Source organism: Ascaphus truei, chromosome 8 (assembly GCF_040206685.1).
Source record: "Ascaphus truei isolate aAscTru1 chromosome 8, aAscTru1.hap1, whole genome shotgun sequence".
Classification (NCBI taxonomy): Eukaryota; Metazoa; Chordata; class Amphibia; order Anura; family Ascaphidae; genus Ascaphus; species Ascaphus truei.
Window position 1 is genome coordinate 26,030,353 of NC_134490.1, and position 12,453 is coordinate 26,042,805.

Consider the following 12,453-nt stretch of genomic DNA (forward strand, 5'->3'; position numbering starts at 1 on the left):
GGCAGGAGGGGAGAGAGAGGGGGGGGAGCGGAGAAACATACAGGTGGAGTGGAGAGGAGAGACCCAGAAATTTTAACCAACCCAAACCCCTCCTGTCCACTCTCCCCCCCCCCCCTCCTCCTCCCGTCCGCGCTCCCCCCCCCTCCTCCCGTCCGCGCTCTCCCCCCCCCTCCTCCCGTCCGCTCTCCCCCCCTCCTCCCGTCCGCTCTCCCCCCCCTCCTCCCGTCCGCTCTCCCCCCCCTCCTCCCGTCCGCTCTCCCCCCCCCTCCTCCCGTCCGATCTCCCCCCCCTCCTCCCGTCCGCTCTCCCCCCCCCTCCTCCCGTCCGCTCTCCCCCCCCCTCCTCCCGTCCGCTCTCCCCCCCCCTCCTCCCGTCCGCTCTCTCCCCCCCCTCCTCCCGTCCGCCCTCCCCCCGCCCTCCCGTCCGCTCTCCCCCCGCCCTCCCGTCCGCTCTCCCCCCGCCCTCCCGTCCGCTCTCCCCCCGCCCTCCCGTCCGCTCTCCCCCCGCCCTCCCGTCCGCTCTCCCCCCGCCCTCCCGTCCGCTCTCCCCTCGCCCTCCCGTCCGCTCTCCCCTCGCCCTCCCGTCCGCTCTCCCCTCGCCCTCCCGTCCGCTCTCCCCCCGCCCTCCCGTCCGCTCTCCCCCCGCCCTCCCGTCCGCTCTCCCCCCGCCCTCCCGTCCGCTCTCCCCCCGCCCTCCTGTCCGCTCTCCCCCCGCCCTCCTGTCCGCTCTCCCCCCGCCCTCCCGTCCGCTCTCCCCCCGCCCTCCCGTCCGCTCTCCCCCCGCCCTCCCGTCCGCTCTCCCCTCGCCCTCCCGTCCACTCTCCCCCCGTCCGCTCTCCCCCGTCCGCTCTCCGTCAGCCCTCCCGTCCGCTCTCCGTCCGCCCTCCCGTCCGCTCTCCGTCCGCCCTCCCGTCCGCTCTCCGTCCGCCCTCCCGTCCGCTCTCCGTCCGCCCTCTCCGTCCGCCCTCTCCGTCCGCCCTCCCGTCCGCTCTCCGTCCGCTCTCCGTCCACCCTCCCGTCCGCTTTTCGTCCGCCCTCCCGTCCGCTCTCCGTCCACCCTCCCGTCCGCTCTCCGTCCGCCCTCCCGTCCGCTCTCCGTCCGCCCTCCCGTCCGCCCTCCCGTCCGCCCTCCCGTCCGCCCTCCCGTCCGCCCTCCCATCCGCCCTCTCGTCCGCTCTCCCCCACGCCCTCCCGTCCGCTCTCCGTCCGCCCTCCCGTCCGCTCTCCGTCCGCCCTCCCGTCCGCTCTCCGTCCGCCCTCCCGTCCGCTCTCCGTCCGCTCTCCCCCCGCCCTCACGTCCGCTCTCCCCCCACCCTCCAGTCCGCTCTCCCCCCGCCCTCCCGTCCGCTCTCCCCCTCCTCCTAGCGGGAAATTTAACTCACGGGCAACGCCAGGTCTCTCAGCTAGTGTTACTATATGAAAGCTGCAGTGTTGTGAGCTAGAACTAATTTACTTGCTTTATGCACCGTGCCTGAATGTAGAAGGTATGCCAGCAGTATTTTGATATGTCATTTGAAGATGCTACATACTTTTCATACTTGCAGTAGTATCTGGTTACAGTTTGGCATTGGATTGATTCTTTGGTTAAGGACATAACACAAGTGATATTTAACATGGTATTTGCTGTGTTAACTCACGCTGATGGGGGGTAATAACGTCAGCTACATTTGTATCTCTTTGTGGATACAGTATTCTGTCATGTAGAGCAGGGGTGCTCAATTCCAGTCCTCAAAACCCCCCAACAGGTCAGATTTTCAAAATATCCCTGCTTCAACATAGGTGTCTCAGTCAGTCCCTGCTTCAGCACAGGTGGCTCAATCAGTCCCTGCTTCAGCACAGGTGGCTCAATCTGAGGCTCAGTCAAAGACTGGGCTTTCATATTACAAGTTGTATCCCTCCGATATGACCAGAAGACGTTCTTTTTTTTTTTAATTTCCAGCTCCGCTTGAACGATCTGAGAAAGATCATATACCGTAAGAATCTATACCGGATTGCCAATATCTGGTAAAAAGCTGGGCACACTGGTTACACACATCAGTCTAATGTGATTATAGCAGTGCAAATGTGCTCCTTCATCCACAGCCTATAAATATACCCATCAGCTGCTACAGTTCCTTGAAGTGAAGATGCTTTTTGATTAGTCATTATCCATGACAAATATCCTACCAGCAAGTAAATAACCAGCAAATAACCTGCCAGCAAGTTCTTCTTCATCTGGGCTTCTTTCTTCTCCATCGTTTATCCTTTGGTGATGTTCCATCCCACTAGTGCCATCCCACTGATACCTGGCCATACGTTTTGAAGTCTACATCGAAGTGGAGGACAAGCTAGGCTGCAGTGTGCTACTTATATCCGTCCTTCTCTGTATGTTCACCATACTCTACTCTCCCAGACACTGCATTTACTGTACATACTGTGACTGCACCAATAAACCTGATCAAAACACCCCCCTCCCCTCTACAAATTGCAGTCAAGGGCTTCATTAAAACTTGCATATTTACACAGTACAAATGACCACAGATACCCAATAGTTAATGCGCCATCTCCAGTTGCCCAGGTATGCAGCATTCACTTCAAGCAGGGCCGGACTTTGACCTTCTGAGGCCCTAAGCTATGTCAAGTTTAAGAGGCCCCAAAAATGAGAAATAGATTTATTATTCTGACTGAAGGGACTATTGAAAATATAAACATGAAACTGAAATTAATGAAAGTATTATATACTAGCATTGTTATATACCAAGACTGCACCAAGCTAAAATCAACCGTGTTTGCACATCCCATTAATTGTAATATTAAAACATTTTCTTTCGCGATCTTTGGAGAGCAAAGTCATTGATGTCTTCAAATGATAAGCTATGGAGTTTGTCATTTTCCATGCACATGATGCTTAGGGTCGTATTTGAATGAAAATTTCCATATTTATAGAGAATCTTCTTTTTCCCATATCTTCTTTATTTAGCATCCGATTTTAAAACTTGAAACATTAATCTGTTTCTGTTTTTGAAGCCCCTCATATTGTGTGGCCCTAAGCTGTAGCTAGTTAGTTTATGTGTAAGTCCGGCACTGACTTCAAGGAGATTCGTTTCCTGAGATGTCTTGATCTTTGTCATGTCAGCAGATCCCAGACTTTCCAAGACGTTTACCATATACCAATGAATCTTGGCTTTTAGTCTGCAGTGGAAGAACTGGACTCTTCTACCTGTTTAATTAAATGAATTACTCCGTAAAAATAGCAGCAGCTCCTATATATTTAAATGTAAACCTTGATTAATGTGTGATTGTAGATACTCTAATATACAGTACCTCACAGGTGCAAAGCCAGAGCTAAACAGCACCAAATATGTCAGAGGAAAGTCCCATTACATTCAATCCACAGATTTGCACCAGTTTTGCATCAGAGTCTTTGATAAATTAACCCCTAGTTGTCTTTGAACTATTTCACATCTTCAAAGTTCAGTCTCATTTTCACTCTACAAAATAGCACTTATCCCAAACGTTTCACTTATTGATATATTCTTTATATTTTACATCAATAATTTTCACTGAATACGTTGGTGTGTATTGTAATAATGTTTTATTACACTTGCATGCAGTTCTGAAATGTAATAAATAGCCTTGTAGATCAAGTATTGTAAGACATCAGGGCGATTACAGGAAAGATGATTTGAAACAAGGTTACATTGTCCTCGTCTGCATTATTACATTGTTGGATTACCAGGGGCATCTTTATCATTACCTCTTATTTATTTATTTATAAAATATTTTACCAGGAAGTAATACATTGAGAGTTACCTCTCGTTTTCAAGTATGTCCTGGGCACAGAGTTATGATGACAAATGCATGTTTACAAATACAGTTACATAAATGAGCAGGGTATACATTATATACAAGACATTGCATGCACAGTTAAAGATAATTTATATTATGGGCGTATGAAACAGTTACATACCAGGTTTAAATGTGAGACAGCCTTAGATTTGAAAGAACTTAAACTGGTGGTGGATGTGAGAGTCTCTGGTAGGTTGTTCCAGTTTGGGGTACCTCTTACAACAACTGCTATATTTTCCACTTCAACTGGCACCCGCCTTCATATTGCAACATTTGGAAACGGACAATATAATCCCACCATGTCACACACTACAGAAGAACATTACAGCAGGTGTCTACCAGGGAGATGAAGACATCTGAATCTTGACACTAGTATGCCAATGGTTCGATCTATTACTCCTCCAGCTACAGCATATGCCTCATTAGGTGGGTGCTCTGTTGCAATTCCGAAAGGATGTCCTTACCCAAGTCTTTCAGTGATATTTACTGTCATGTGTAAGCAAGCATTGAATACAAACATGGGCGTACAATTCCAGGAACCTTTCTATGGAAGCACAGTGATAGTGTTGTTCTTGGACACAGTTGAGTTAATATGCTGTAATTCTTGCCCATCGTTGATTACATTTTGGTTTACCCATTTGTCTGATGGGCTATGTAACCTTGAATGTCCGACAACAAAATATTCCTGTGTTGGGAATTGGCATTAAATCATTTTCATTGCAAACTGATACCACTTGGATAGAAGTATATTTTTTTATGAATGCAAATCTCTGCTCTTGTAATGGGGAGATAAGGTATTTGCTACGTGTACAATTGCCCAGTGACCTAAAGAAAATGCAATGCTTACTTAGTCTTTAATATGTTTTTATTATTACAACAAATCAGAAAACAAATATATTTTTTCTGCTTTAATGAAATCTTGATTGTCTACTTTAGTAGCTGGCAAAAAGTTAAAAATCTACTACCAGTAGCTGTTATGCTTTAGTAACACCCAGTAGCCAAGAAATGAAGGGGCGACTAGTAATTTGATTAAGTGGAATAGCAGTTCCAGTATTAGCTTGTGATATACAGTACAATCAAGAAGATCAGACAGGTAGGACATTTACAGTAAGTCTCTACCACACGCTTCAGGTAAACCAAAATAGTGTATCTTTGTCTATATATTTTGGGCTCTTCTGCTTCCTATTTGTTGACTAGGCAATTTTATGTTCATAAAAAGCAAGAGATGGTTGTTGCAAGATTAGCAGATGTTAATAGCAAAAGCCATTGTCATCAGACAGACTATCGGGGGGTTCCCTGTTTCACCTGCTTCGGGGCGTTGCTGTTCCTGTAGGTGTGAGGCACATGCAGAACAAAGGAATATCAATGGCTTTATTTACAGAAACAAGAATGGGCATATGGGTCTTTAAGAAACATAACAACAAGACTTGGAGAGAAGCCTGTATGTGATACCTCAGCTGCCTGAGAGATACCTGCGAGATACCTCGGATACCCGAGAGATGCCTGTGAGATACCTCAGATACCCGAGAGATACCTCAGATACCTGAGAGATGCCTGTGAGATACCTCAGATACCCGAGAGATACCTCGGATACCCGAGATATACCTGAGATACCTCAGATACCTGTGAGATACCTCAGATACCCGAGAGATACCTGTGAGATACCTCAGATACCCGAGAGATACCTTCTGAGATACCTCAGATACCCGAGAGATACCTGTGAGATACCTCAGATACCTGAGAGATACCTCTGAGATACCTCAGATACCCGAGAGATACCTGTGAACAAAACAGAAACACCCAAACTACAGTATATATATATATATATATATATATGTACTTAGCAAATCCCAATTAGAATATTTTCCAGGTATCTCAGGCCATCTTTCCAAAGCCTTGGTAGAAGGTGTCTGCCGGAGTAGCACAGCTTAGTTATTTGTTATGCCCCAGTGTTATCAGTGTCTCTGCGCAGTCTTATTTTACTGAGTGCCCGGTGGCTTATATGCCTTCCCAAACATTCCTTTATACTGCACCTGGGAAATATTCTAATTGGGATATGCAAAGTACACTCCAATGATTAAAATGAGCATATTTTAGATGTATCTTTGTTTTGTTCAGTGGTATCTGCCAACGTATTGTTTAAAAGAGTGTTTGGGGAGCTAAATAAGTCATTGAGTACTCTTGTCATAACCTTTGTGACCTATTTACGTTGATTGAGTCATGAGGTGTCTTATGAAGTAGCACTTCTTAGTAAGTATGGCCGTAATAACAGGTCACTTATGCCTTGTTACAGTTATTTCTGCATGGTAGGACACATCTGTTCCTGTCCTGCAGTTACAGTGATAGAATACCATAAGTTATAGATGGTTAAATGTAATAAGCAACTTTGCTTGTGGTACTGTGCAGCTTACTATCTGATAATGTAGCGTAGGGGTAGCCAACTCCAGCCCTCAAAAGCCACCAACAGGTCAGGTTTTCAAGATATCCCTGCTTCAGCACAGTTGGCTCAGCCTTTGACCGAGCCACTGATTGAGTCACCTGTGCTGAAGCAGGGATATCTTGAAAATCTGACCTGTTGGTAACTCTTGAGAACTGAAGTTGGCCGCCCCTGCTCTAGTTTATCAGGACCTGCTCCTCTCCTATCAACTAGTCGCAACATTCACCCATACCTTGTCTCCGGCGTTTCTGACATCACAACGTCATGTGATGACATTGCGTTGCCATAGGAATGCGACATGTGACCCTACGGCATCGTTTGATGCCGTGTTGCCAGAAGCTGCCGGAGACAAGGTAAAGGAACTTATAAGTCTTATGTGCTCCCCCGGCATTTAAATTTAAATGCTTTGAGGAAGAGCGCAGGGCCTCTGTAAGCGCCGCGTCCCCCAAGAAAATGTCATGCGCACCCCTGTACTGTCCTACTGTATTTAATATCTTAAACTAGTTATTATCTGCCTATGCCTATTTGTTATACACGTTTGTTCATGGCTGATAGATAATGTATTGGAGTTCTAACGCAAACCAATGATCGGTTTTGTCACGTTTAACCACGTGTCAATTATATGTGCAATGTATATTGTGAATAGCTGTGACTGGTCAGCTGTAGCTGTTGTTACACTAGTATATGTGAATAGCTGTGACTGGTCAGCTGTAGCTGTTGTTACACTAGTATCTGTGAATAGCTGTGACTGGTCAGCTGTAGCTGTTGTTACACTAGTATCTGTGAATAGCTGTGACTGGTCAGCTGTAGCTGTTGTTACACTAGTATCTGTGAATAGCTGTGACTGGTCAGCTGTAGCTGTTGTTACACTAGTATCTGTGAATAGTTGTGACTGGTCAGCTGTAGCTGTTGTTACACTAGTATCATAATAAAATTGCGAATTTCATCTACATATTGTAGTTCATAAATGATGATCTTGTGTCATTTTTGCAACTCAAAGGGAAGTAACTTTATTGAAGCAGGAGTGGAGTATAGAACATATTTGCCTTGCCTATTCCTGTGATATGACTAGCTTAAGGGTTACTGCATGGGTTCTCAACTCCAGTCCTCAACGACCCCCCAACAGATCAGGTTTTAAGGATATCTCTGCTTCAGCGCAGGTGGATTAATCAGTGGCTCACTCGAAGAGCCTGCTTCAGCACCGGTGGCTCAGTAAAAGACGGAGCCACTGATTGAGCCACCAGTGCTGAAGCAGCGATATCCTGAAAATCTGACCTGTTGGGGGGTCTTGAGGTATGGAGTTGAGAACCCCTGGGTTAATGTAAAGGTGCAATTCTTCTTGCTTGCTTTCTTTTTAAAGATCCACAACACTTTACAGTAGGATGTCTGTTTTCGCCTCTGTTTTTTTTTCCTGCTGACCGATTTTTTTAAAACTGTTTATTTAATTGCTACAAAATGAGCCCAGCACCCCCATTAATATGGCTGCCGAGCCCCTATCATTTAGTGACATTAGTAGACCTCAAAGATCCTTATCTGAGATTAAGATACAACATCCTTTGGAGCCTGGTGGAGAATGTGAGAATATACAGGAGTTGCCATGTAAACACTCTACTGCAGGCTCTGGGCCTTTTTTAAATACACATGTAAACCAAATGAAAGGTGTTTACTTTAAAAATAGGTCATATTGGGAGGGGGGGGTGGACTATCCCATGGTTAGGTGCTGGAGAAGGAATAGGGAAAGTAAGTACTGTAGTTTGAACAGTCTTGCATGTCTCAGACAGGTCTGCAACCCTGTCTTTCCCCATTATCGTTTAGCAAACAATGCTTCCACTTCAGCCAGGGATTCTGGGTAATGACATAAAAATGAGCACAGTGAGTCACTCTTTACTTCTTATCCACTTTAACATCGGCCCCTATAAGGTTACGCCTGCTGTATTACACAGCTTTTCAGTACAGCTGGGTTAAAGAAGGGCATACTGTAGCCGGTAATCCAAATAATTACAAGCTTTAGCCTACCAACATAATATTCTCAGGAACTGATTATGAAGTGGTACTGTAGTTTGAAATAAATCAATTTGTTTTGCTTCTAGAAGTATTTTATTCAACCTGTCAGTGTGTTGATTTACGTTGCAGGTGGTACTGCGAAGGAAAGGAATTGGAAAACTGCCCAGACATTCAAATCCACAAGTCAGGAGATCTGAACACTTTAGTTATTACAGAAGCTTTTGAAGAAGACACAGGACGCTACTCCTGCTTTGCATCCAATATCTATGGAACAGATTCAACATCTGCAGAGATTTTCATAGAAGGTAATTGTGTTACAAGAATAAGTCCCTCCATACGTCCCACACCAGTTTTGCGTGGATGTGAGAGATGAGCTACAGTTTACTGCCCTCACAGGTGAATATAACCACGGATAATTTGTACCTATGTTCATCAGTATAGTTTGGAAGGCCACTAGTCTACCGCGGGAGCCGGCGCAGGAAAGACAGCGGCTACCGCAGGACGTCTTTGGAAGCAGAACTGTCAAGCACCACTCTGCTTCCCGAAGTCGCACCCCACATTGTCTTACAAAGTGTAACGCAAGGCATTATGGGGCACGACTTTGGGATACAGAGCGGTAATTGACAGACCTGATTCCGAAGAGGTGCTACAGCAGCAGCGGTCTTTTATTTCCAGCTATTGTTAGGTGGTGCGGCGCTGCTCATGCATCTCCTCCTCTCCCTGGCTGCAATGTGCTGTGCTAATAATAAGGTAAGGGAGTGTGTGTGTAAGTAGGTAAGGGAGTGTGTGTAAGTAGGTAATGGAGTGTGTGTGTGTGTGTGTAAGTAGGTAAGGGTGTGTGTAAGTAGGTAAGGGTGTGTGTGTGTGTGTGTGTGTGTGTGTGTGTGTGTGTGTGTGTGTGTGTGTGTGTGTGTGTGTGTGTGTGTGTGTGTGTGTGTGTGTGTGTGTGTGTGTGTGTGTGTGTGTGTGTGTAAGTAGGTAAGGGAGTGTGTGTGTAAGTAGGTAAGGGAGTGTGTGTAAGTAGGTAATGGAGTGTGTGTGTGTGTAAGTAGGTAAGGGTGTGTGTGTGTGTGTGTGTGTGTGTGTGTGTGTGTGTGTGTGTGTGTGTGTGTGTGTGTGTGTGTGTGTGTGTGTGTGTGTGTGTGTGTGTGTGTGTGTGTGTGTGTGTGTAAGTAGGTAAGGGAGTGTGTGTGTAAGTAGGTAATGGAGTGTGTGTGTAAGTAGGTAATGGAGTGTGTGTGTGTGTGTGTGTGTGTGTGTGTGTGTGTGTGTAAGTAGGTAAGGGTGTGTGTAAGTAGGTAAGGGAGTGAGTGTGTAAGTAAGGGAGTGTGTGTGTGTAAGGGAGTGTGTTCAACAAGAGTTTGCACAGACAGAGCTCACCTCTCTCCCTCTCCTCTTATTAGTTCTATGATAAGGACATGGGCTAAGGGTAAAGAATATACTTTAATAACAATTACTTCCCCTTTCAGAGGACCCTAATAAATATGATTTGTAATTAATTCCCAGAGAAACAAAAAAAGCCAAATGTTTGCTTTATGCTGCATGGTTTAATTTTTTTTAAAGTTAGTTTTTTTGGCAATTTTAGTAAGATTGCTGCATAAAAGCTTGGGGGGTTGTGACCTCCTCCTGCTGCTTTTAGCTCCCTTCCTCCGGTACCTACCCAACTTTTCAGATAATACAATGTATACATGCTTTAAATATATGGAAGTCAGAGTTCTCCCTTACAAGAGTGAAAGAGAGAAGCACGGGAAGTTAAGGTTATAAGACGAGATAAACATGTATAGTGCATGTAGTACCTGCCTTTGGGGTGTACGTAGTAGCAGGCTTGCAGGTTTGGGTCAAAATATGTCACTTCTGTTTTGAACTAAGATATGAGAGTTATAAGAGTTACTAATATTGCATTGCAGATGCCATGCCGCATATTGAATACAATTTAGAAATACAACATTGTTCATTATAATTACATGCAGCAATAAATCAGCACACAAAAAGATAGGGAGGTTTAAAAGGGATGTGAACGGGGAAGTGTTGACTTTTGCAGTTGCATCAAGTCACACATTGAAACCACAGGACGAGATATAACACAAGACGAGATATCGCACACAGTCAACAACTCACGGTCGGCTCCTTCCAAGGAACAAACAATTCGATGGAGCAGCAACAACAACGACGTTTCAGGCCAACATGCCTTTCCTCAGGCAGGTGTGCCTTGGTGTGGCTCTACCTGAGGAAAGACCACGTTGGCTTGAAACATTGTCGGGGTTTTCTTTGCAGTCTTTTAGACCAGGCTGCTTTGAGACAAGCACCTAGATACTCTAAATCAGGGGTGCTCAACTCCAGTCCGTAAGCCCCCCAAAGGTCAGGTTTTCAGGATATATGCCAGCCTCAGCATGGCAGCATGGGTGGCTCAATCAGTCCCTGCTTCAGCACAAGGACAGCGCTGAAGCTGGGATATCCTGAAAACCTGTCCTGTTGAGGCGGGCTTAAGTGCTGGAGTTGAGCACCCCGTGCTCTAAATGTTGTACAACTGTTTACCCACTAACAGTATCTTTATTAGTATGTATCATATCAAGTCACACCACAGCATCACTCCTAAAGATAATATGAAGTTAAGAAATGTTAGGTATGTTGGCCGCGTTTACCGAGCAGTGAATTGTGCGTTCACCCAGAGCTAGCGGTCTCTTAGCTCCCAGATTGTAAATCCCCAGCCTTATGTTGTAGCATAATGTACATATCGGTTTGCAATGATATTTATATTTTATTTAACAATTATGACATGTTTTTTTGCTTTCTAATTTAAACACAAAAGGATAATTCCCCAAAACACGAAATACAAAGAATTGAGAGAGTTGGACAGATAAAACTTGAGCTTAAAAATAGTTTGTAGGTTATGAAGCATGACTTCCTCCTAATTTTAATGGCGGCAATTTGACACTGTGACTTTAGGCCATTTTTCATTCTTTAAATAGGAGCTTCTTCCTCTGACTCTGAAGGTGACACAGAGAAGGCAGACATGGATCAGTAAGTATGTGTTGTACATTCCTAGTTATCCAGCAGTACATTTAATCTTCACACAGTCTGCAGATGGGGAAAAGCGCTAGTGCATCTCTCCCTTTAAGATCTATGATATGGAGCAACAACTAACAACATCGATGTTCCAGTCATATATCTGCAGAGTGGGAGAAGCGCTATTATCTTAACAGCCTGGGTGCCCTAATTCTATTTACTGATTGTCACGAGGGCTGGCACCCTGGTGGCCTTTGAGTGGTTCAGTGATCATCACTTTTTTGTTTCTTTTCTAAGGAAGATTGTGTCCAGCCCTCTACAGGAGTGGCCAACGCAATCAAAATAGAAGAGGAGGAACATCCTCTTCCATGCCTGTCACCATGGTGACACCGCGATCACATGACTAGGGTCGTTGTTATATAAGCGAGAATGGACTTTAATTGAAGCTCTATTTCTTCTTTCTCGATAAGGCCAAATGTAACGATCTCACCAACCTAAATGTGTATATCACATGGAATTTCAGAGACCCAACTAATTAGTAATATTCTTTAATGAATACAGTGACTTTTTGCGGGGGATATTGCTATTTACCCATCAAACGCCATTCTCGCACGAATGAACGGGCCCCTCAATATTTGGAGAATATTCCATCCTTACAGAACAAAGCACAGAATAACTAGCAGCCTGTTTTACTTTATTTTGGTGTCAGTGTATAAGGAATAAATAATACTTTATTGCATCAAAAGAAATGAATAAATGTATAACATAGTGTGTTGGGAAACTTTATACAGGGCTTGTCCTTACGTGTGTTGGAGAAAGTGTGGCTAACCACGTCGTCACGCACTTTTATATACCAAGATAACCCCAAATTGTATCAACCCTTAATTGTCAATCATACATTGCAAATATAATTAATTCTATCATATCTACCATATAACTAGTAAAGTGCATATACAACTATAAAGATCAAATGGCCAAAACTTATTCAAATGAAACCATATATTTAGACAAATAAAAATATTACATGCTAAAGAAAAAAAAAGCCCAACTCGTTATTTTTATTGTGGTATCAAAAATGGTTTTAAACCAAATTGATTATTCATTCCCCAAGGCGTTCGAGTTTTCAAGTTAAAAATCCAGTAGGACTTCCTACTCAATAATTTACTAAAGGTGTGTGTG

The 12,453-nt window shown here is 44.8% G+C and overlaps 1 protein-coding gene across 5 annotated transcripts in view; it reads left to right on the forward strand.

Moving 5' to 3' along the window:
• Positions 1–12,453, forward strand: part of MYPN (myopalladin) — a 123,409-nt gene that overhangs the window by 69,444 nt on the left and 41,512 nt on the right. For 4 of the 5 annotated variants that reach the window (XM_075610879.1, XM_075610880.1, XM_075610882.1 and 1 more), the window contains 2 exons: positions 8,398–8,573; positions 11,238–11,289. In XM_075610879.1, the coding sequence (XP_075466994.1) occupies positions 8,398–8,573; positions 11,238–11,289 (228 nt within the window). Of the gene's footprint in view, positions 1–8,397; positions 8,574–8,632; positions 8,665–11,237; positions 11,290–12,453 lie in introns of those variants that run through there. The other variant, XM_075610884.1, reaches the window with a different exon arrangement.